Below are 26,098 nucleotides of genomic sequence, written 5' to 3'. Positions count from 1 at the left end.
AAATCAGGATTTAGCGGCCGCTCATCTCTACTAGTACCTTAACCTTACACCACTCGGCTAGCTTCGGTAACAGGACCAGGCTACAGCCTACAGGCACTGCTAGTTAGTTGTTACCGAGCAAGAGCTTATTTCTGCAGGTCAGAGGATACGGATTACAGTTTAGAAGAAATGTACACTCCTGTGAGCGGTCCAGACCAGTGGCGGATCCAGAGCCTGGTCTCGGGAGGGGCACTTCCAGATTATTTTCTGTCTGCCTCCACAAAACAATGGTGCTTATAGAACAGACTACACCGTGTAGACGTATACTGTATATTGTGTTGCACAGTGTATCCTATATGTGTATAACATAAACATATTTCACATGAAAACTTACAATTACTTGGCTTGGCCCTTGGGGATCTCGGACGCCACTTCAACATTTGGCTGGGGGGCTCGGTGGAGCTGATGTTGTGTTTTATCCTAATGAGAAAGATTTCATAATTAGGATTTGGAGAAGGGGCAAAGGGATAGCAAAGCAGGGAGAGGCTGGTGCTGCTACTAGGGGGCTCATACCATGGGGGAGTAATAAAGCCCACCATAATGCCCCCCCAGTAGAAATAATTCTCCTTATAATGTGACAGTGCAAAAAATACCCCCTTGTAATGCCCCCAGTTGAGCTAATGTCCCCATAGTGCCCCCATAATGTGCCAGTATAAAATACCCCTATATAGTGCCCCCAGTAAATTCCCCCATAGTTCTTCTCTCCCCCATCTTCCTAGTGCCGCCCATAATGTACCAGTATAAAATGCCCCATATATAGTGTCCCCCATAATTTGCAAGTATAAAATACCCCTTCTTAGTGCCCCCCGTAGATGACCTCATAGTACCCCTAGTGCCTGCAGCCTATCAGAGGAAGGGGAAGGGGCACGCCTCTCCCTCCCCTGCCCCGCCGCACTAGCACAGGCATCTGTATCGCTGAGGACGGCGATACAGATGACTATGGAGATGAGCGCAATTGAAGCGTTGGAGGCATTTCAGTTGGGGGGGGGAACATGGGGGGGCACAGCGTGATGTAGGGGGGCCGTGGCCGGCTCTGGCCCCCTCTTGGCGTGAGTAGCGGCCATGGTGGTGGTGTCAGAAGCAGCAGCAGAAGCCATACAGTAAGGAACATGATGGTAGGCTGGCAGACAACAGCAGTGGCATGATGGGGCGCTGTCAGCAATGGCAGATCTATTCATCGTCCTCAGCCAGAGGTGTGTGAAAATCCACACTGATCCATACCTCGTTCATTTTAACAGAAATTATGTTTTTTACACTGGCAGATGACAAGTTTGTCCGTTTCGGTGTGACAACACCATGTGCCACGCTGAAAACCTTCTCTGAAATGACATTGGAGGCTGGACAAAACAGTACAGAGAGAACAAACTGGGGCAGTTCTGGCCACCATTCCAATCTGCCTGCCCAAAAGTCCATTGAGTCAGAGAAAATGTAATACGCTGGAGGAAAGCCAGAGTCCAGGTAGGACCAAACGTGGTTCCTTTAGGAAGTATGTCTCAGTTTGCTGATTTACATCAACCTGGCATGGAACATGGAAAAACAGCTTCATCAGGTTTATAAACTGGGTGCTGCGGCTTCTGCTGCTTGTGGTAGCAGAGATAGAAGACTTGGTGAGGGCGGAGAGGGGCCTCCCTTTCAGACACTCCGGCGGCTGCTCTGTGAAAGCTGCTCCAAGCTGCATACACAGTGTAATCTGGTAGTAAAGTAATTTGTCCTCCCTTTTGGCAACAGGAAAACATTCTCCCATTTTGCTTTGATAGTGAGGGTCTAAAACCATAGCTATCTAGTAATCATCAGATTGCTTTATGTGAAAGATACACATGTAGCTTTCCATTCTCACCAGTGTGCCCAAGGACCCAGTTCTTTCCTGGCTCTGGCCCCCCATTGAGATGACTTATCATCATAGCAAGAGTCATCATCAGCTTTGTGCTTCTGCACAAGCAACTCCACTTACTGCTGCTCCTCCTCCAGTGGTAGCTCCTTCACTTTCTCCTCCATGAGACTTTTTCCATGTGGAAGATGCATAAGCTGTTCGTCTTTTACTGTCCCTTGTTGCATCAGTGCGAGTGTTTGTTGTAAGATAAATATCAGAGGATGACATTGTTAAAACTGCAGTTGTCCATACTGACCAACCTGATGGCCTCTTCAAATGGCCTGAGTAAGCAACAGGCGTCTCTGATGAGCTTCCACTGCTTGACCTTGAAACAACACATGCTCCCTGCTGAGGTATTCTGGTGCATGATGAAATCATTCATCCCATTACTCGGTTCATACACACACTCATCATATGCAAGGCAGAATTCCAGCAAGTTGAAACGTTGCAGGTCAAGCAGTGCAATGACAGACCGTTCTGTTGCTGCAAGTCCAGGAAGGAGTTCCTTGCCAGATGAGAATGGATGAAATGCGGAGACAGTCTCCTGGACATTACCAGCAACTTCCACAAGCTAGTGTAGTTTTTCTAAAACCATTGCATGGCTAAATCTATCATGTGCACCATATATTATTTCCCCCAAATGTAGCATAGCCACAGTGCTTCTGTATTGTTGCTGACCACCTTGTCCAGTTGGAGTCAGCGGGGAGACAGCCAGTGGGATCTTTGCTGCTTGAAGCACTTTAGCAAATGATCGGCTGTGTGGGTACTCTTGCCTAGGCTGATGATCCACTCTAAAATGGAATGGCAACGCTTCACTTTACACATATGATAGGAGGAAGTGAAAATGTGGGTGACGCTCTACCCTGCTGCTGTTTAAGACGAGAGGATTTCCATGGAGGAGGAAGTGGAAGAGGAAGATAAGCAGCTGGTGTGGGAATCAGACCAACACAAATGTGTAAGTGTCAATAGTACTTGACCTTGTTGCTGCGGCACTGCTTTGCTGCTGCCACGGAGACCATTGACCCAGTAGGCCATGAAAGACATGTTCTGTCTCTGCCAGTAACAGTTTCTCCTGGTGTCTACTTTGCCGCAAAGTGAGAATTGCAAGGCGGAGACCTTATTCCTTGCCACGTGGGAGTACAAGGCAGGGTTGGCTTTTTTGGAAAAATAATGCGAGTTAGGTATCTTCCAGCAAGGCTGAGCGCACACCACCAGCTATCTAAAGGCAGCATACTCTACTAAATGGTACAGCAGCGACTGCATCGCCAGTAACGTTGCAATGTGGGAATTAAGTTTGCGCACTAGCAGATTGCTGGGTGTGTAAAGGTGTTTCCTGGCCATACATCCTATTACTGATGGCGGTCGATGGAACGGAGGAGGAGTCTGAACGGGAGAAGCAGAAAGTGTAAAATACAGATACCTTCCATGTGCACTCCACATTTTTTTCACTTCCATCAACAGAAATAGCTACTCCCATCTGAAATACAGACCAGAATAGGACATGTTCTATAATGGATCATGCACATGACCGTGTGCTGCCTGTGACCATATTGCGGCACCAGCCGTGTGTGCACCGTATCACGGATGCGGACTCATTCACTTGAATGGGTCCGCAATCTGGAAGATACAGTGCAGAACGGTAGCCCGGATTGGAAGCCTACGGAGTGCTTCTGTGGGTTTTCTGTCCGTGCCTCCACACCACAAAAAAGTAGTGTATGCACTACTTTTTTGCGGTGTTGACCGTCGGATGTGGATCGCGGACCCCATTCAAGTGAATGGGTCCGCGTCCGCACACAGCTGGTGCCCATGCATTGCGGACCACAATTTGCGGTCTGCAGCACGGACATGGCCGGCACACGTGAGCCCTAGTTTGCAGAATGACCACACAGATCCGCAGAAAATAGGCATGTGTGTTTGGTCCCATACAAATAAATGGTTGTGGGCACTGGCGTACATACAGGGGTCGCAGTTGCGACCAGGCCCGGCACTCCAGGGGGCCCGGCCGCCTGTGGACCCCCCCAGGCCGCTGGCAGGGGCCCAGCTGTACTCACATGTAATGGAGCGCTCTGACGGGGCCCAACATGAAGTACAGTGGCAATTTCGGGCCCCATCAGAGCGCTCCATGCCTCACTCACACGGCCAGGCAGTTCTGTTTCCATAGTGAAGCAGGGAAACCTCTCTGCTCCCTGCGTCACTGATCTTCAGAGCTCAGGAGCTCCCCCTGCTGGCCCCACATCGCGCTGCTGGCTGTGGAAGGAGACCTGAAAGCCCGGAAATCTGCCTCCTGTCATCAGGGAAGAAGGTAAGTATGTGGTTTGTTTTTTTTCTAACGCTGCAGACTGGGGGCAGGAGGGGGGTGTTTGATGGGCACAACTAGAGTGAGGGGGCACAAAAGTGGGCATCTCTACTGAGGGGCACCTAATCTGCCATAACTAATTTGAGGGGGCACCTAATCTGGCATAACTACTGTGAGGGGGGCACATATGAAGGCATAACTATGAGGGGGTACATATGAAGGCATAACTACTGTGAGGGGGCACATAATCTGGCATAACCACTGTGAGGGGCACATATGTGGGCATATCTAATGTGAGGGGCACATAATCTGGCATAACCACTCTGAGGGGGCACATATCTGGGCATATCTACTTTGAGGGGGCACATAACTGGGCATAAATACTGTGAAGGGGCATATAATCTGCCATAACTACTGTGAGGAGAACATAATCTGGCATTACTACTGTGAGGGGCACATAATATGGCATTACTACAGTTAGGGGACACATAATAGAGGGGGTACATATCTGGGCATATCTACTTTGAGGAGGCACATAACCGGGCATAAATACTGTAAAGGGGCACATAATCTGGCATTACTACTGTGAGGGGACACATAATCTGGCATAACCACTCTGAGGGGGCACATATCTGGGCATATCTACTTTGAGGGGGCACATAATCTGGCATTACTACTGTGAGGGGGCACATAATCTGGCATTACTACTGTGAGGGGACACATAATCTGGGCATTACTATTGTGAGGGGGTACATATTTGGCATTACTACTGTGAGGGGGCACATAACTGGGCATTACTACTGTGAGGGGACACATAATCTGGGCATTACTACTGTGAAGGGGCACATATTTGGCATTACTACTGTGAGGGGGCACATAATCTGGCATTACTACTGTGAGGGAGGCACATATCTGGGCATAACTACTGTAAGGGGACACATATTTGGCATAACTACTATGAGGGGGCACATATCTGGGCATAACTACTGTGACAGGAACAAAGGTGGGCATAACTACTGTGAGGGGCCACAAACTGGGCATTAGTACTGTGTGGTTGCACTTAGGGGAAATGTCCTAGATTACCCTGCTATACATTGGCATGGCTCAGTCTTACCGGCCAGCACAGCGCCCCCTGCTGGTGATTTCACAGGGGCAGTCACCATCCCTTCCTTATGTGATTATTCTTTTTTTCTCACCACAGGGACCTTGTTCTGGATCCAGCGGACATCACGCCGACGCCAGCGACACCCAGGATGAGGTAGGACCAGATTTTATTAGGACTGGGTGAGTGTAGCCATGCATTGGGCTTAAGGCTCTTTCACACGAGCGGATCCCGTGCGTGGAATCCGCTGCGTGAATGACAGCCAAGCCCCGTTCCGGACAGCAGAGACACGGCGCAGTAACATGACTGATAATGCTCTGTGCCTCTCTGTGATCTTTTTACTATAAAATCACAGAGACATAAAGTTGTCACCGTGATTTTGTAGTAAAAAGATCACAGTCAATCATGTTACTGCTCCGTGTCTCTGCTGTCCAGATTGGGGTTTGGCCCTCAGTCACGCAGCGGATTAGCCGCACGGAAAGATCCCTTAGTAAGAAAATCTGCTGCTTCTTTGTAAAAATGTTTGCACTGTGGCCCATAACACTATAGTTGTACGACTGGTAGGGGGGGTAGTGGGGGTGGAAGGGGGGGGGGGGGTGCAGGCAGGTTGGGCTGGGGGCCCCATGGATCAGTTTCACACCGGGGCCCCATGGATTGCGTGTACGCCACTGGTTGTGTGCATGAGGTATTTTCTCACATGCATAAAAAATGCATAGAACCCGATGACATCCGTGTGGAAAAAACACCAAGAACTTAACAATCTCAAGCAGAGTTTTCCAGTGACAGAATCCAAGTCTCGTGCGCATATTAAGCCCTCGGGGCGTGCGAATAAAACCATTTAAATGCATTTGCATATTGAGGTGTGAATGAGCCCCAGTCTGTGAGACTTGTGCATCCTTACAGAGTCACAGGCATGCACCAGCCATTGTACAGCATTCCAAAGCATGCAAGAGCAGCAGGGAGGCTGAATGGAAAGTTCTCAGTCTATGGGGGAAGTTCCAGTAATCATTAACCAGTTACACACCAGCAGGCAGCCCGCCTGTCAATGCTCATTCATTGTGACCGGCTTGTCATTGTACTAGTAGGAGGGCCCTCTAGTAGTGGAGGAAACCGGCTCACCACGCCCTCTGGTGGAGGATGCGAGCAGGAACCCGGATCACCACGCCCTCTAGTGGTGGAGTCAGGGCGGGGAAAACGGAATGTTTGCCTGTTATCTCTCCCGTCCCAGCCCACGGTGGGAAGTTCCTGCTCCGCCATCCACCGGTGGGAAAACGTCCTCCTAGCCATAGAGGAGCTCTTCCTCTTCCCTGGGATCCTCCCCATCTCTAGCCCTGGGATCGCTGCTGCTAACTGCCTGTGCCCTGCATGGGATCGTGCCAGCAAATCTCGGGCTCGACAAAATGCCAACCAAAAGCAGGTACAATCTGGTGGACGATGGGCACGACCTGCGGATCCCGCTGCACAACGAGGAGGCATTCCAGCATGGCATCTGCTTCGAGGCCAAGGTGAGAGCTGCTTCAGATTCTGTGGGTGGTGGGCACAGGCTGGTGGGGTGTGAATGAAGGTCACACTGTGTGGAGCCCATCTGCTGCTGGGGTGGGCACACACGCTAACAGGTTCATGGTGGCGTTGTCACTGGCAACCACATTTGAAGGGGAAATCTATGGATGTGGATGGGTGAGGGTCATTCGCCATAGTACTGGGCACCTTTGGCGCGTATTGACTGTGCCAGAATCTGTCACACGGATCTATAGAGTAGAATAGCAGCAAGTCAACAGGTGGGTCTCATCCGGCTGCAGTGTGAGACCCTCAGACCGCCAGCCCACCTTACGGACAGCTGAGACCCCTCTAAGGCTCCATTCACACGTCCGCAAATGGGTGCGGACCCATTGCGGAACAGGTGCGTACCCATTCATTTTCTATGTGGACGGAATGGACGCGGACAGCGCACAGTGTGCTGTCAGCATCCGCATTTGCGGAGCGCGGCCCCGATCTTCAGGTCCGCAGCTCCGCAAAAGATAGAACATGTCCTATTCTTGTCCGCAGCAACACACCACGGACATGTGAATGGAGCCTAACGCCGTATTCACACCAGTCTGCGGAAATACGTGAAAAGGTGGAAGCTATCCCCACTGTTTATTCCGCCATTGTCGTATGGATATCATATATTACATGAAAAATGCTGCATAGACATGAAACGTCTGCTGTCTGAACAGCTCCCTAGTCTGATGTTAACGCTTTACTTAGAAACCCTGGTGTGAATGAGCCCCTAAGGGTACTTTCACACTAGCGTTTTTCTTTTCCGGCACTGAGTTCCGTCCTAGGGGCTCTATACCGGAAAAGAACTGATCCGTTTCATCCCCATACTTTCTGAATGGAGAGAAATTCGTTCAGGATGTCTTCTGTTCAGTCACTGAACGGTGTTTTGGACGGAGGAAATACCGCAGCATGCTGCGGTATTATCTCCGTCCAAAATTCCGGATCAGTTTCCGAAATGTATTAGTGCTGGAACCGGCATTAAAAATACCGTAATGCCGGATCCGTATGCGCAGACCGGTAAAAATGTGAAAAAAAGAACGGATCCGTTCTTGCAATGCATTTGTTGATCCGTCTACAAATTCTGTCCATTTACATGCAGATTGCCGGCGACGGAACTGCTTGCCGGATCACTCTGCCGCAAGTGTGAAAGCAGCCTAATAGTGACAGTCCTGTTATAGCATCATGGGTCATACTGTATGTATTGGCTACATAATATGGGAAGGGAGGTTGTCAGAGGGCGGCTTGTAATTGAGGGCTTTTAGAAAACGTATGCACTGTCCATACTCACTATGAAGTATTGATATGTGACCCCTGAATATATTAAATTCGCCAATAATCTATAGCAGTTCTCAGGGGTTACATGGATAGTACACGTTGGGTTTATTCCTTTATGTTCCCGGGGGGGGGGGGGGGGGGGGGGGGGGGGGGGGGGGGTGAGCGAGCTGGTGTCCTATTGCCCCTTTCACACGGGCGTTGCGGGAAAATGTGCGGGTGCGTTACGGGAACACCCGCGATTTTTCCGTGCGAGTGCAAAACATTGTAATGCGTTTTGCACTCGCGTGAGAAAAATCGCGCATGCTTGGTACCCAAACCCGAACTTCTTCACAGAAGTTCGGGCTTGGGATCGGTGTTCTGTAGATTGCTATTATTTTCCCTTGTAACGGGAAATAATACATTCTGAATACAGAATGCATAGTAAAATAGCGCTGGAGGGGTTAAAAAAATAAAATAAATTTAACTCACCTTAGTCTACTTGATCGCGCTGCCGGCATCTCCTTCTGTCTCCTTTGCTGAACAGGACCTGTGGTGAGCATTAATTACAGGTAAAGGACCTTTGGTGACGTCACTCCGGTCATCACATGATCCATCACCATGGTAAAAGATCATGTGATGACCGTAGTGACGTCACCACAGGTCCTGTAACTGTACTTAATGCTCACCACAGGTCCTGTTCAGCAAAGGAGACAGAAGGAGATGCCGGGCTACGCGATCAAGTGGATTAAGGTGAGTTAAATTATTATTATTTTTTTTTTAACCCCTCCAGCGCTAGTTTACTATGCATTCTGTATTCAGAATGCTATTATTTTCCCTTATAACCATGTTATAAGGGAAAATAATAATGATCGGGTTTCCATCCTGATCGTCTCCTAGCAACCGTGCGTGAAAATCGCACCGCACTTGCTTGCGATTTTCACGCAACCCCATTCACTTCTATGGGGCCTGCGTTGCGTGAAAAACGCAGAATATAGAGCATGCTGCGATTTTTCACGCAACGCATAAGTGATGCGTGAAAATCACCGCTCATGTGAACAGCCCCATAGAAATGAATGGGTCGGTATTCATTGCGGGTGCAATGCGTTCACCTCACGCATCGCATCCGCGCGGAATACTCGCCCCCTGTGAAAGGGGCCTAAGTGTCTGGCAGCTGCTTTTCTTCTTCTCCCCTTTTGGCTAGACACTCACATTCGGGTGCCTTTATAGTTGGAGATCAGTGGACTTTGCTGTTGGATCCAACACTGCTGCATCGGTCCTCACCCCCGGGATTGGTGATGTGCCTGTACACACCACCACTGCTTCCAGTCACTGGTCTCACCAGTCTTATACCTTATATCCTAGAGGCCAGTGATTGGCTGCAGCGGTCACATGGAGTATACAGGCATGTTACCTCTGCAGACAGGTAGACAAATCCCAGCAGGGAGCAACAATGCTGGATATGTTACAGTGTTTCTGTTGCAGTTGCCACTGTAGACCAGGATTATATGTTGCCACATATGCCCGGCCTCACAGCCAAATCACAAACGCAAAAGTAGTCGCACGACAGCAAGTTACAAGCGGCACAAATGATCGTACTTAGGTCTCGTTCATGGTGTCTCCATATTGTCAGTCACATTGGTGCAGATTTACTAATCCTATAGATGGCGTAAGCTTTGACAGGCTCAGGGGCGGACTGGGAACTTCAAGTGGCCCCATTTTGTAGTCGAGTCCCAATTGACAGAAGGTGGGGCCATCAATACCATATTGCAGTACTAATACCACAGGGTATCACAAAATACCGCCCCAGCAGCACAAAATACCGCCCAGAAGCTGCACATCTGTGGTGACCAGCGCCAGCTGCCACATGGTGTCACAATCGACAACTAACAAACCCCTTATAACTAATACCTATAATAATAACGACTGACAACCAATTGTGGATAAATAAGGCCGCGGTCTTTATTAAATCTGGGGGTTAACCAATAAATATTACCACAATAAATTAATCATACTGAGATTAAATAAATACCAAACAATCCCTTAAGTTAAGTTAATATCCGTCCACCCAAAAGACTGGGCGACTAACCCCCCCCCCCCAATTCAACAAGACCGCGACAAAAGACTGGGAGGGCGGGCGGGGGATGCTTCCTTCTTGCTTGAAGATTCCGACAGCCAAGACCCAGGTGAGTGACCGACCTCAAATAGTGGTCCAGTTCCCGCCACAGAACCTCCAGGCCAATCCTTGATTCAGGCTAAAAATAGCCTAAGCCCAGCAACCGGACAGCAACCCTCCTGAGCCAATCACCTGCCGTCCAGTTGCCAGCTTAACCTGAGGAGAAAAACAGGGAGAGAAAAGAGAAAGGCAAGGGGGGGGGAGAAAACATGGCCATACCATAACAATGTGTCTCAATGACACCATGAGGGGCAAGCGACAATTTCGGCCTTGCCCCTATCATTCTGTCCTTCCACTATGGTTCCCTCAATACAGTTGAATTCAGGGACGGGAGAGTCAGATCAGTATTTACCATGACTGGCAGCCATGAGAAGGGCTCAGCCGGCCCCCTGGGCATCAGCCCACCGGGAAGTCCCCCTTTAGGGCCTATGGCCGGCCCGCCCCTGGATAGGCTGTCTGGACCTGCACCAGGTTTATCACAGGGGCACAGGGTGGATGGTAAATGTGGTGCGGGCACTCTGACTCTATACCAACTATTGGCTCGCTTAGTTTGAGACAAAATTTTACCTCAGATTTGTGGCACCTTTATGGCGCATCTTAGACCGCACCCCTTTCCAGCAAAACGGCTCCCACTGAACCACACCTCTTCTTTGGGCAAGTCGGGAAACCCTAGTTGTGCCAAAATAGCCCCATTTTGTGTCACTTTTTGGCTGTATTTTAGCTGCAGACACATTATTGAATCTGGGCCGGTGTGTTGCGATGGAAGAAATGTCTGCAAATGATCCTGGTGGCTATTACAGTCCGGCTGTGCCCTGATCAATACTGGATGCTGATGCCAAGTTCTCCTGGCACCTCGCCAGTGCTGGTGACCTCATTATATTGGGGCTTATTACAGTGTGCAGACCTGGATGTGAGGACTACCAGGGAGCAGCACTCTTCTCCTGTACATGGGCGATTACTTGTATAACTGTGAAGCCATGTAGGAGACCTGGCATCTGAGACCTGTCATGCCACCTTCACCAGTCCATCAGCCCCTGTGGAAATGCTGCAGGCATACCTATGTAAACACGGAAGGCACTTACACATGGTGAGAGCATGGGCCGCGTCTGCGCAGCATTAACCATTTCACTGGCAGATCTGACAGAAGTGTATTACTTCTTTATGATGTTTGATACGGTAATCGGGTGGGAATGGAGATAAGTGGCATCGTAGATACACAGGACTTCTCTACGAGCAGCAGCAGATTCTTCAATAACTCCAGTTTGGAGCCACTTATCGGTATTTTTTCTGTTAGTCCATGTTCGCACCTCCGTCAGAGCTGTGTTAAGGGCTTCCATCGCAGATTCCCTCAAAAATATGGGACGCTGGTAAAATGCTGGGCATCAAGACAGAAAGCTGACCGCTCCCATTATAGTCACAATAAGGGACAGACCAGGGCATCGGAGAGTTATGGTCGATGTGCTCAGTTACGCGCCCTTCTTGTCCTGCATTTGACGGATTGATGCTTACGTTATTTTCTTTGTCTTAGGGCTCATACACACGAACGTTGTTTGAGTCTGCACTCGGATGCGAACCCATTCACTTCACTATTGCTCCGTTCCATGGAAAAATTTAACGTGTCCTATTGTCCGTTTTGCTGACAAGAATGTTTGGATAAAATGGCTGGGCGTCTGTCACAGGCCGAGCTGAGGTCTCATGTAATTCCTCACAGATTTGTGTGCATTCGTATCCACTCTGCATTTACAATTCATGGAGAAGCCCGAGCGGTGACGAGCTGAATAATCAGAAACTCACTGAATGGCCGAAATCTCTGGGGATCATTTATATCAAACTGGTGTAAAGTAGAACTGGCTTAGTTGCCCATAGCAACCAATCAGATTCCACCTTTCATTTTCCAAAGGAGCTGTCAAAATTAAAAGGTGGAATCTGGTTGCTATGGGCAACTAAGCCAGTTCTACTTTACGCCAGTTTGATAAATGAGCCCCTCAGTGTTTAAGTTGTCTTATTAGCACAAGGATATTTTATGAATTGACCAGTCAGAGGCCTTCGGTCAGGAGAACATACACCATCAACTTAAAGGGGGTTTCCAGGAGTTTAATATTAGGTAGCCTGTCCTCTGGGCTCCTAGGACCCCCGCTGAACAGCTGTTTGAAGAGCCCATGGTGCCTCGGTGAACGCTGCAACCTCTTCCTAGGCTGGTAACGTCACGTTTATTGGCCACGTGGCCTAGTGAATGGGCCTGGCCTGCAATACCAAGCACAGCCACTATTCAGTGTGAGGCGCTGGGCTTGGTATGCTGTGAGGAGGCTGTAGCCGCTTCAAACAGCCGATCGGCAGGGGTGCTAGGAGTCAGACCTCCACTAATCAGATATTGACCTGTCCTGTGGGTACAGGATAGAAGCGAGCATGCAGGCTGTGCTGATACAGCGCCCCAGAAGTTGAAAAAATTTAATAATGGCTTTTTAATATTTCATTATTTGAACATCACCAAGCACTAAGGCTACTTTCACACTTGCGGCAGAGGATTCTGGCAGATCCGTCAATCCGGACGCAAACGATTGAAATACCGGATCAGTCTTTATTCTTTTTGCATTTTTAAAGGTTTAACGAAACACTTAATGCCGGATTCGGCACTAATACATTTCAATGGAAATTAATGCCGGATCCGGCATTCTGGCAAGTGTTCAGGATTTTTGGCCGGAGAGAAAACTACAGCATGCTGCGGTATTTTCTCCGGCCAAAAAACTTGAGGGATTGAACTGATGCATCCTGAACGGATTGCTCTCCATTCAGAATTCATTAGGATAATACTGATCAGTTTTTTCCGGTATTGAGCTCCTGTGATGGAACTCAACACCAATACTCGCCATCAGTGGCCCGTTTCCACCTCTGAGCTCCCTTCTCCTACATGCATGTCGGTGGTCTCAGTGGTGTGCAGGCAAAGCACGTGACCAATGCCACCTCTGAAGCCATTGGTTTTCCATCACATTTCCGGTCCAGTGAGGACCAGAGCAGAGGGAGCTTGGGGCTGGAGCCCCAAAGTACTGATGACAGCGGTCTTTTTTTTTCCTTTTTTTCCCTAAATCAGTGCACCCTTCCTGACGGTATTAAACGGGTTCCTGGTCTCTGAGATCCCCTTTAAGTAGGGAAAATCATCACAGATTTTGGAACCATAGTAAAATCTGGAAGTAATGATTTTTACATTTTTTATTTATATTTTTTAATCCAGAGGCAGCAAACAGCAAATATGACCCATCTGAACTTACCCTAAGGCCTCTTGCACACGACCGTATGCCCTCCGAGATATGCGGGCCATATGTCCCGGAGCGGCATTGATCGTGTGCACAGGAGCACACAGCATCATAGATTACAATGATACTGTGCACGAAAGATCATATGAGTGCGGGACAATAGCCCCACGGGCGGCCCATTGTAATCTATGATGCTGTGTGCTCCCGTGCGCACGATCAATGCTGCTCAGGGACATATGGCCCGATCACGGACCGTAGATCTCGGAGGGCATATGGTCGTGTGCAAGGCCATTTTCACACGGTCAGGATCCTTATCCATTCAGAATGCATTGGGGCTGAACTGATCCGTTTTGAACGTTTGTGAGAGCCCTGAAACGGATCTCCCAAACGGAATTCAAAACGCCAGTGTGAAAGTAGCCTTACAAATACTGATGCAAAATACTGACCACATAAAAGTGACCTAAGGTACCATGCACTTGGTGCATAATATATTACATGCAGATTTTCGGCAAGGATTTTCGTGTCAAATACTTGTCAAAATCTGCAAGTAATACATTCAGATTTTGGTGCGAAAGTGCACCGAAAGCCGCTCAGAAAATCTGCATAAACTGCACTGCACGGTGTGGAAAAACGGCAGCATAATACCGTACCAGCGAAGTGAATGAGATTTACCAAATCTCATGTACAGTGTTTTGTTTTCTTTTGCATATAGAAATTCGCCCGCTGCGTGGATTGTAAAATACGCAGCATGTCAAAAGTTTGTGCGATTCTGCGCGTTACGTAGAGTGGTTTTCCCATTGATTTCAATGGCGTTATTAACATAAACAGAAAATCTGCAACAAAAAACACATGGAAGCTGCACAAAAAACACACCAAAAGGCCTCTTGCACACGACCGTATGGTTTTGCGGTCCATTTTAAACTGATCAGTTTTTTTTGTTTCTGTTCAGCTTCCGTTTCATGTTTCCGTTTGTGATCCATTTTTTTGCGGATTGGAAACGGAAGCATACAATAATGTTTAAACAGTAAGTGCGTAAAAAAAATTGGGCTGGGCATAAAATTTACAATAGATGGTTCCGCGAAAACGGAACGGATACGGAATCATTCCGTATGCATTCCATTTTTTTTGTGGAACCATTGACTTAAATGGAGCCACGGAACGCGATTTGCGGGCAATAATAGGACATGTTCTATCTTTGAACGGAAATACGGAAACAGAATGCATACGGAGTAACTTCCGTTGTTTTTGCGGACCCATTGAAATTAATGGTTCTGCTTATGGACCGCAAATGGAATCCGCAAAAACGGAACGGAAAAAAAAAAAACATTTGTGTGCAAGAGGCCAAACCGTGATAAGTAGTAGGATTTATGTGCATTTTGTTATACTGTTTTGTTGTGGATTTTCTGCATACAAATATACAAATCCACAAGGTGTACAGGTAGCCTAAGGGTATATGCACAGTTTTTTTTTTTTTAACGAAAATGTGCAGCGGAATACATTAATAAGGTTTTCCAAATCTCCCGTACAAAGTGCATGTTTTCAATCCACAAAAATTGATCTGCGGTGTGGATTTTGAAATCCGCAGCATGTCAATTGTTTGTGCAGATTGGATTTTGGAGCGGAACTGCTTCGAAAACCACTCGAAAATCTGTATAAACTGCACATTACCCCTTCCCCATCAGTGCAATTTAAGTCGCATTTACACGACTGTATGACCACCATGTCTCTTATGCGGACCACAAATCTGCAAAACACTGGCTCCGGCTGTGTGCACCCCAGACCCATTGATTTCAACCAATCGACTTTGGTCCTTAAGATGCGGCCACGATAAGATATGTCCTATCTTTTTTTTTTTGGTGCAGAGGCACGGACCCTGAAGCCCACAGAAACACCCACAGGCCCTTCCATGTACTTTGGGGACCGTGCCTCTGTGCTGCAAAAGATAGGACATGTTCTATCTTTGGCCACTGAACCATTAAACACAATGGGTCCTTACTGTGGTGCGGGGTGCACACAGCTGGTGCCCGTGTTTTGCGGATCCGTGGTTTGTGGTCTGACACAGCCATCATGCTGTTGTGTTACCTCTCCCAACGTGTCCGTTTTAGTAAATACTTGCATCCACCGTGTAATAACAATTACGGAGCATCTATTCTTATGACTATGTTGTGGCATTCCTGTATTATTCCTGCTAGAAGTTTACAAATAAATTGCCAGCAGTCTGCAGTAAAGGTACTGCTGGGTGTTACCAGTTACGGGTGTGTCTGACACTATCCAATCAGCGCTGCTTGTGCTAGACTGTACAGGGACACGCCCCTGACTGGTAACACCCATCTGTACCTTTACTGCAGGCTGCTGACCATTCATTCTAGCAAGAATAATAAAGGAACAGCACAACACAGAGTAAGGGCTCATTCAGACGGCCGTATGCTGTCCGCAAAAATACTGAATGCTATCCGTTTTTTTGCGGATCCGCAAAAAAACGGATCTGCAAAAAAACGGATAGCATTCAGTATTTTTGCGGACCCATAGACTTCAATGGGGCCATGTCCTGATTTTCACGGACAAGTATAGGACATGTTTCATTTTTTTTGCGGATCCGCAAAAAAACGGATAGCATTCAGTATTTTTGCGGACAGCATACGGCCGTCTGAATGAGCCCTAATAAGAATAGATGCTCCAGAATCCTTATTACATGGGAAATGCAAGTATTCACTAATACTGACATGTCAGGAGAGGTGACAGGTCCTCTTTAAGGCATACTTATGATGGGCAGACAATTATCGGGAAGGAAGCTGACCTTTTCCTGCTAGTAAGTGGAGGTGAAGAACTGCGTTTCCATGCAGCGATCGCCTCCTCTGTGCGAGGACTGTAGATGGCTGCTGTCCCTCATCCTCATACAAATTCATTGTTCCTGGGTAGCAGATCACTGTTCACACTGTATCTGCTGCCCAGAAACGATGATTGTCCTTCATTGGTTGATGTGGGTCACCTTTTACATGGGCGGATTTAGTCTTCAGTGGGCGCAGGACTGACTATTTCATCTCTTCTTTTTTCTTTTTTTTTTTTAGTTAAAGGTGCCTGTCTCTTTAAATCGGTAGAAGGGTACATGCTGGAGGCGTTCATGCAGATTTTGCAGGGCAGTTGTTGTGGGGTTAATTTCCTGCCTGACGCGTCGCGCTTGGTTTGCTGTCGTTCCCATGGTTCTTTCACCTTTCTTCTAGCCTTTACACGAGGCTTTGAAGATGAGACGTACTCGCTGTAGTGATGGTGAACACGTCGTCTGCCTCCAGAACGGAGTTCCTATGTGTCATACTCTATTATGTCTGTCCTATGAATAGCGTCTTATCTTGTCGTATTAGTTCGGACCTTGGACCCAGTTGTACGTGAAAAGTATTTGTCCGATGGCGGTAATAAGACATTTTTGACTTGTGTAACAAGCCCTGGGTAAGAAAAGTCCATTCATCTGGTAAATAACATTTATTACCCCTGCCACCTGGTGCATTTCAAAAGCAGTATGACAATTTTGGGTCTAAACACAGACGTAAACCGCCGGGTCAGTGTGGAGTCACGCCGGTGGGATTAATATTTCCCAGCCTTTTCATGGATGTTAATAATGGGCAATGTTTCGGGACGGCTCGCTGGTTGGATAGCCTGCTGCTATGGGTATCTGAGCTCTGCAGGGTGAGCACACGGAATTTTAAAGGGGTTATCCCATAATTAATGTAAAGAATGATTGCTCCAATTGTTCTGTTGAAGTTATTTCAAACTGGGGGGTGCGCCCTTTCTCAGAGGGCGTTTCCTGTTTGCTGCAGTTAGTGGCAGTTTAAGGCTGGCACCCAGCATGTGCTTCCATCTCAGTGGGCAGGACAGAGAAATTTGAAAAAAAGCAAACAGCAGGTGGCGCTATACGGATAGATTTCAGTGAATACCTCAGTAGCTATAATACATTTTTAATTACATCCAATTTCAAAAGTATTAACATCCAGGTGCTGTTTGAAAACATAGAATATTTTTCGTGGGACAACCCCTTTAATTTCCAGACACCCTCAGTGTACCTAAATGGTTCTGGGGCTGTAGGGGACAGTTTATGTGCTGGCCAATCCAAGGGCAGCAGGAAGCACCAGGAAGTCTCAGAAGCGGTGCAACCATCATGGATGGCAGAAGAGGGGCCTGAGAATTAGCGGAACCCGAGGGTCGCTTTAAAGAGGGTTGTCTTACAAAAAAAATATTCTACACCTTTCAAACCAGCACCTGGATCTGAATACTTTTTGTAATTGCACGTAATTAAGCATTTAGTATAGCCGCTGAGTTAATCACTGAAATGTATCTGTATATCGCCACCTGCAGTTAGGTTTTTTTCTACATTCTCTGTCCAGCTCACTGAGGTTGACATACATGCTCAGTTCCATCCTTCAACTGCAGCAGAAAGGACACTTCCCTTGACAAAGTGCATGCCCCCTGGGCTGCCAGCTTGAAATCAATCTAGCAGAGCAATTGCAGCAATAAATGGCAAGGTCTCTGGATCCATGTGACGTACAGGACTGGTTTTAAGTTTGTTAGAAAGAGATTGACATCTACTATATGTCTGAGTTTCATTTTTTACATTACTCATGAGATCACCCCTTTGAGTTATACTCAGAGGTCGCACTACGTTTTTTGCAGAAGAGGAAAAATACTCCTCTGACCATTTTTGAGGAGTATTTTTTTTACCCGAGGAGGAGTACAAAAGTTGCGGTAATTCAAATACATAATACGTAGGCCTACACTTGTTCAAATCTGCATTTGGAGCCTCTGTTGCAGATTCTGTCGAAAGACCAGACAAAAAAGCCTTCTATGCAGCACTTTTGTGTCTGGTAAAAAGACAGGATCCCGAATGAAAACTAAACGGATGCCATCATAGTTGGTGGAGTCTGTTCAGCTTCTTCCTTGTGGGGTGACAGGAGGAGGGGGGGAGCAGGGTTACTAGTGGGGTGATAGGAGGAGGGGGGGAGCAGGGTTACTAGTGGGGTGATAGGAGGAGGGGGGGAGCAGGGTTACCAGTGGGGTGACAGGAGGAGGGGGGAGCAGGGTTACCAGTGGGGTGACAGGAGGAGGGGGGAACAGGGTCACCAGTGGGGTGACAGGAGGAGGGGGGAGCAGGGTCACCAGTGGGGTGACAGGAGGAGGGGGGAGCAGGGTCACCAGTGGGGTGACAGGAGGAGGGGGGAGCAGGGTCACCAGTGGGGTGACAGGAGGAGGGGGGAGCAGGGTCACCAGTGGGATGACAGGAGGAGGGGGGAGCAGGGTCACCAGTGGGGTGACAGGAGGAGGGGGGAGCAGGGTCACCAGTGGGGTGACAGGAGGAGGGGGGAGCAGGGTCACCAGTGGGGTGACAGGAGGAGGGGGAGCAGGGTCACCGGGGACCAGTCACATCAGTCCATGGCTCCTTACCTTTCCAGCGGCCCTGTCATGCTTCCCAAGGTCCTGGGGCAGCTCTCTTTACTACAGCCACCCCGGGAGCCGGCCCCTCCCCCTTCCAGCTCCCGCCGGCTTCCCCTGCTGCAAGACCTGTATCGCTCCGGTGCTCGCATATACCAACCAATAACAAAGCTCCTTGCTGTAAGGAGCTTTGTTATTGGTTATTTCAGGAACAGACAGCATCGCCGCGCTGCCTGCGCCGATGAATGTGGGTGAAAAGTCTAAGACGTGTTAGTACGCCTTAGGCATATTGCACACGACCGTATGGCTTTTTCAGTGTTTTGAGGTCCGTTTTTCACGGATCTGTTGTTCCGTTTTTTGTTTCCGTTCCGTTTTTCCGTTCCGTTTTTCCGTATGGCATATACAGTAATTACATAGATAAAATTGGGCTGGGCATAACATTTTCAATAGATGGTTCAGCAAAAAACGGAATGGAAACGGAAGACATTTGGATGCATTTCCGTATGTGTTCCGTTTTTTTTGTGGACCCATTGACTTGAATGGAGCCACGGAACGTGATTTGCGGGCAATAATAAGACATGTTCTATGTTAGAACGGAAAAACGGAAAAACGGAATGCATACGGAGTACATTCCGTTTTTTTTGTGGAACCATTGAAATGAATGGTTCCGTATACGGACCGTATACGGAACGCAAAAAACGGCCAGTAAACGGGAAAAAAACCCCGGCCGTGTGCAGGGGGCCTTAGACTTTTTCCAGGGAGTAAAATGGCCTGAACAAGCATCTATGACGCTTGTGCAGGCGTTACTGCGACCTCTGGTTTTACTTGTGAACTGCATAAATAGCAATTCCCTAATACATTATTGGAAATCTCCTAAAGCCCCGGGACGATTTAAGTAATAACATTCAGGGTGTCTGGAAATTAAAATTCCTTAAAGTGTTCTAAGGTTTCAAGGTGGCAGAACTTTTCTTCAAATAAATACTACAGGCTAAGCTGGTATCTGGAGAAGATTACCTTTCCTCCTCATGAATGTCTTCAGGACCTCGTATGCCGTTTCTTTGTACTGACCACATATGTGATGCCGTGCTGGGTGCCTTAAAGCGCTGGGGTCCTAGGTTCAAATCCGACTAAGGCCACCGTCTGCATGGAGCTTGGATGTTCTCCCCATGTTTGCGAGGGGTTCCTCCAGGTTCTGTGCTTTTCTCCTGCACACCAAAGACATACTGATAGACCTTTCAACTCATTTAAAAATCTAGTCTTCTCTGAACCCTTTCAGGCTCTTTTATGTCCTGTGTAGCATGCTTACTTGATATTTGTAAAAGGATAAGGCTACTTTCACACTAGCGTTCGGGGCTCCGCTTGTGAGCTCCGTTTGAAGGGTCTCACAAGCGGCCCCGAACGCATCCGTACTGCCCTAATGCATTCTGAGTGGATGCGGATCCGCTCAGAATGCATCAGTCTGGCACCGTTCAGCCTCCGCTCAGCAAGCGGACACCCGAACGCAGCTTGCAGCGTTCGGGTGTCCGCCTGGCCGTGCGGAGGCAAACGGATCCGTCCAGACTTACAATGTAAGTCAAAGGGGACGGATCCGTTTGACGTTGACACAGTATGGCTCAATTTTCAAACGGATCCGTCCCCCATGTAAAGTCTGGACGGATCCGTCTGAACTACTTTCACACTTAGAATTTTTTCTAAACTATAATGCAGACGGATCCGTTCTGAACGGATCCAAACGTCTGCATTATAGGAGCGGATCCGTCTGTGCAGACATCAGACGGATCCGCTCTGAACGCAAGTGTGAAAGTAGCCTAATATGACATTAGTATCTCTTTTTATACACCCTAAAATTGTACGGTATTTGCTTTTGCAGCTGCTGCCTCGCTTACTTGTAACCAGACTATCAAAGTCCTTTTCTTGGTCCTTTGTCCCCAGTTTTATTCCATTTATTGTGTATTCAGCCATTATATTCCGGTGACCCAGGTGCATTACTTCACATTTATCACCATAAACCTTCCTCCGTCATATTCTTGCCCATGCGGCCAGCTCATCTAGGTCCTTCTGTAATATTTGACCGTCAAGGTGGGTTTGAAATTTCCTACACAGGTTTTGTCGATGATTTATGCTGATCATGAATGCACGGTGCAGCATGTTGCTATATCCCGACAGGCCCCGTTGGTGGCCGTTATGTAATGGATCTGACACTGCCGTCATGTCCATTATTCTGCTCTTCTGACAGAGCAGACAATGGAGATGAACAATGCAGATGTGAACAGGCCCTAAACCTGACAACTCTTCATTAGTAAAGCATTTCAGTCGGTTGGAGTTATTTTTTATCTCATTTTGAGCGTTCCTCAAACTTTCAGGGCAGACGTGTGTTCTCCTGGCTGCATACCTTTGGTTGAGGTAATATCGTGGCCTTGCTGGTAATATCCGGCTTTGGTTGGTGCCATCTGTATCTGGTGTTTAGTACACAGCGGGGCCCGAGGCTGTGCTATTTCTTATAAGATGTTGCCGGCTCCGAAGGCGTTTTTTTCCCTCATTTTATCGTGGCAGCAGGAGACTTTACTTCTGAACTTTTCATGGTCTGGTTCATACGTGAATGATGGGTTTCTTCATCTGGATAAAATATCTTTAGAACAATTACAGATCTTGTGATCAAGGTGGAGTTCTGGGAATCCCACACTGCCCTGTAACCTGTGTCGTGTGACCTCCATTTAACTGCTCCTTGTCTCCTTTCTTATCTCATCTGTCAGGCAGGCCATACATCTTTTTGGGCAGCCTAGTGGCCTGGAAATCTGCTACTGGCACTTTCTTGGCATGTTAGAATATTGTTTATGTGAAAGTTTGTGCTTTAATTTGGCTCTTAAAGGGATTGTTCAGGATTCTACAACTATGACTGCTGCTCTCTAGAAACAGCCCACAATTTACCTTGTGTTTTGTATTATTGCTCAACTCTATTATTTCTCGGAATTAAAGGGGTTGTGCACCCCCCCCCTCCCCCTCCCCATGGGCAGACTGAAGGTAAGCATACTTACTTGTTTCCCAGCTCTGGCTTGCCACTCCTTCTCGGTTGCTCTGCTGGATGCAGCAGTGACCTACTCCCCTTGCGTCATGTGACCGCTAGACATGAAGCAAGGGGAGCAGGTCACTGCTGCAGCTAGCGATTGGCTGCAGCGGCGTCAAAACAGAACTTTACATCCTGGTAGCACATCGTAGCAGTTGAGGCCCGGGAAAGGAGGAGTCGGGAAGCAGGTAAGTATGCTTCTCTCTGCAGGTCAGACCAAGAAGGGGGTTTCCCAAACCCCCCAAAGATGCACAACCCCTTTAAATATTAGATCAAATATTAGATCAATATTTGATTAGTTGTGGTCCAACTGTCGGCTCCCGTGACGACCCATTGTAAAAAGGGCCATGGCGCTTGGTCAGCCGCTTGGCCTCTTACTCGGCCTGTGACATAACATCTATCGGCCACATGTCTGACCTGCAGCTCATACCCGCTTATCTGAATGGAATTAATGGGGTGTACTGGTTGCCAAAAAGTGATCTCCTATTCACAGGATAAGAGGTAACTATTTGATCGGTAGGGTTCCTACCGCTGGGACCCTAACCGATGAAGAGAATGAGTACCCCACACCCCTCGGCGCTGTACTCGCCTGTCTCCGTAACTCACGTAGAGGTGAAGGGAGCAGCAGCGTGCATGCTGCTCCCTTTATTTCAGGGGGAAGGGGGGGCTCTGAGGGGTACCTGTTCTTGTCCTACTTCTGGGACCTACATGATATAATAGTTATCCTCTATCCTGTGGATTATAATAATATGCACAGACTCATGGGATTATAGATCATACAACAACCCGCAAACACCCAATCACCTTACCAACACAACCGAAATAAATAAATAAGACACGTGGACACATTATATGGTGGAAGATTTTGGCCACGACCAGCTTTATTAAAGAACAGCTTAAACCAAATAAACATTAAAACCATGTACCAATATAACTTTATAACCACGTAACCGCCCAGCCATAAACTCGGACCATCTAGCTTAATACCACAGATTAGACCAGCCATAAGCTTGGCCTAAATACCCGAATAACTCGTCCGCTCACCATTTCAGTGAGCGACTTTACCCCTCCTTCTAATAAAGCAGTCGTGACAATATCGCAAAATTGGGCGGGCGGGCGCAGCTCCACACTTGCGGCTTGGCTGACAGCTGGATCACTGACAGCCACCGCAATATATACACAAACAAACCCCATCCCCACAAATCAACACCCAATGCCCTAACTGTTGCTGGGCATCAACAATTAATCTGCCCAGCAACCATCCTCTATAGGTGCCCTAACTAGCCAATCCCAGACCCTTGACCTCCACCCAGCAACACTGGCTAAAATTAGCCACCCTGACCACCACTTTCGGCGGGAAAATCTCCCACCAAAACCTCACCTAATGACCTGTAATAATCAAAATCCCATGCGGATCCCTCCATATTAAATTCTAGGATCCTAACATTCTATCCAATCAGTGCTGCCTTTTTTAGACTGTGCAGGGACACCCCCCAACTGGTTACCTCCCCTCTGTACCCTTACTGCAGACTGCTAGCAATTCATTCATAACTTCTATCAGGAATAATAAAGGAATGGCACAACATGCAGACATAAGAATAGATGCTCCAGAATAGTTTTTACATGGGAAGTGCATGAAAATATTAAAACGGGCATGAGTGGTGACAGGTCCTCTTTAATATGAGACCTCTGAAAAACCCCTTTAAAGTTAAAGGAATTGACCAGTATAGCTTTACTTCTATACAAATGATGGGTCAGTACATTAAATCTTCAATGTTCTCTTAGAAGCTGTGGAAGTTGTAGGGAAAGAGCTGCGGCAGAAAGGGCACACCCCCTGAGAAAGGGCACACCCCCTGAGAAAGGGCACACCCCTAAGCTGCCAGCCTGAAATCAATCTAGCAGAACAATTGAAGCAATGAATGGAGAGATCTCTGGATCTATGTGAGGCACAGGGCCGGTACTAGTGTTAGAAGAGGTTGTCATGTACTTTATGATGTTTGATTTTCATTTTTCACATTAGTCATAGCATCACCCCTTTTAATGACCTCGTGATGGCTTTTCTTACCTTCTTCTAATTAGGGTTGTTGCGGGTATCGAAATTTCGATACCCAATCGATACTTCTGTCCCGGTATCGATACGATACCGGGATTTCCATTTTTTCGATACTGGGCTGCGCTTCTGCGCAGTCTAGTATCTCTGAACATGAGAGCGCTGCTCTCAGCGCGCTCATGTTCTCTCAGTAGCACGGGGAGAAGGAAGCAGTCTCTCCCTCCCCCTGTGCTGCTGCTGCCGCCGCTGCCACCAATGAGAAGAGAGGGGTGGAGGAGGGGCGGGCGCACTGCGCCATCAATGATAGTACTTTTCCTACACAGAGCCGCGCCCAGCGATGTCCCAGCACTCACCATTAGTCCTGGGCGCCGCTCCGTTTGCCCGCTGTGCCCCATTACTGTCTCCTCTCCTGCTCCACATGCTGATTACTATCGGAGGGATGGGGAGGAGACATCAGCTTCTCTAGTGGGCGTTCCTTCCTGCGCTGCGATTGGACAGCGCTACAGCCAGGGAGAAGGAACGCCCACTAGTGAAGCTGATGTCTCCTCCCCATCCCTCCGATAGTAATCAGCATGTGGAGCAGGAGAGGAGACAGTAATGGGGCACAGCGGGCGAACGGAGCGGCGCCCAGGAATAATAGTAAGTGCTGGAACATCGCTGGGCGCCGCTCTGTGTAGCCTAATACTGAAAGTCTGGACCCAGGAAAAGTAGACTTTAACCCATAATACAGGAGGCGGGTGCCGGTAGCAGAATCGCATTGCCGGCATCCTGTCCCTGACACCCGCCTCCTGTATTAAGGGGTAATTATCATTGGTGGTGCAGTGTGCCCCTTCTCCCCCCCCCCCCCCAACCCCGCATCCCATTAAAATCATTGGTGCCGGCCCCTCTCTACCACCCCAGTATTAAAATCATTGGTGGCAGTGGCCACAAGGTCCTCTCCCCTCCCCCTCATTGGTGGTGCAGTGGCAGCTTCTGATCGGAGCCCCAGCTGTGTAAGCCTGGGGCTCCGATCAGTTGCCATGGCAGCCAGGATGCTACTGAAGCCCTGGCTGCCATGGTAACATCCGTGATGCTGTGTGCACAGAGCACAGAGCAGCAGGGACAGTGTGAAGTCCTAATTACCCTGATAGAGCTCTATCAGGGTGAATAGGACAAGGGATGAAAAGATCCCAGGTTCTGGCCCCTAGGGGGGGGAATCGTTATTAAATAAAAAGTGTAAAAAAAAAAAAGGAAAAAAATACCCCACCAACATATGAAGTATGAATCACCCCCTTTTCCCAATTTCACATATAAAATGTATAAATAATAAACATATTACATATTGCCACGTCAGAAAAGTCCAAACTATTAAAATATAAAAAAAATCTATGCGGTGAACGCCAGAACAGAAAAAATAAAAAAATACTGCGCGATTCGCCATTTTTTAAAATGCAGAATGCATGTGGCTTTTTTTTTTTTCACGTGGTATCGAATGGTATCGAGTATCGCAATACTTTTTCATGGTATCGAAACCGAATAAAAAAATTGGTATCGCAACAACTCTACTTCTAATATAGCGTAGCCAGGCTCTTTGTTCATTTTTCTTCCTTTGTGACTAATATTTCTTGTACTTCTGCTGTATGAGCCAAGTCCTCTGTAAACACGCCACTGCGAGGAACAATGGGAATGAGTGTGTCTATGTCCATCGGTCAAAACACACATGTTCACATTACATGCAGTCTATTTTACCACGTACACATAGAAACTGAAGTTGTGCCTTTGTTTTGCAGTACATCGGGAGTTTGGATGTGCCTCGTCCTAACAGCAGAGTGGAGATTGTGGCGGCCATGAGGCGAATACGGGTATGTTGACTGGTTGTCCTCAGTATATAAAAAATTAAGCAATCTGTCTCTGGGTTAATGCCGCCCTATGTGAGGGCAGTATAAGGCTACTTTCACACTTGCGTTTGGGGTTCCGCTTGTGAGATCTGTTTGAGGGCTCTCACAAGCGGCCCCGAACGGATCCATTCATCCCCAATGCATTCTGAGTGGATGCGGATCCGT

At 47.9% G+C, this 26,098-nt stretch overlaps 1 protein-coding gene across 3 annotated transcripts in view; it reads left to right on the top strand.

Annotated features, from left to right (window-relative positions):
- Positions 1–6,563: 6,563 nt before the first annotated feature.
- Positions 6,564–26,098, top strand: part of LOC120978744 (carboxyl-terminal PDZ ligand of neuronal nitric oxide synthase protein-like) — a 106,026-nt gene continuing 86,491 nt past the window's right edge. For all 3 annotated transcript variants that reach the window (XM_040407060.1, XM_040407059.1, XM_040407061.1), the window contains exons 1-2: positions 6,564–6,812; positions 25,826–25,897. In XM_040407060.1, the coding sequence (XP_040262994.1) occupies positions 6,708–6,812; positions 25,826–25,897 (177 nt within the window). In that variant the 5' untranslated portion in view covers positions 6,564–6,707. The remainder of the gene's footprint in view (positions 6,813–25,825; positions 25,898–26,098) is intronic.

This window comes from Bufo bufo, chromosome 9 (assembly GCF_905171765.1).
Source record: "Bufo bufo chromosome 9, aBufBuf1.1, whole genome shotgun sequence".
NCBI classification, from domain to species: Eukaryota; Metazoa; Chordata; class Amphibia; order Anura; family Bufonidae; genus Bufo; species Bufo bufo.
This window is presented reverse-complemented; position numbering and strand designations above follow the sequence as displayed.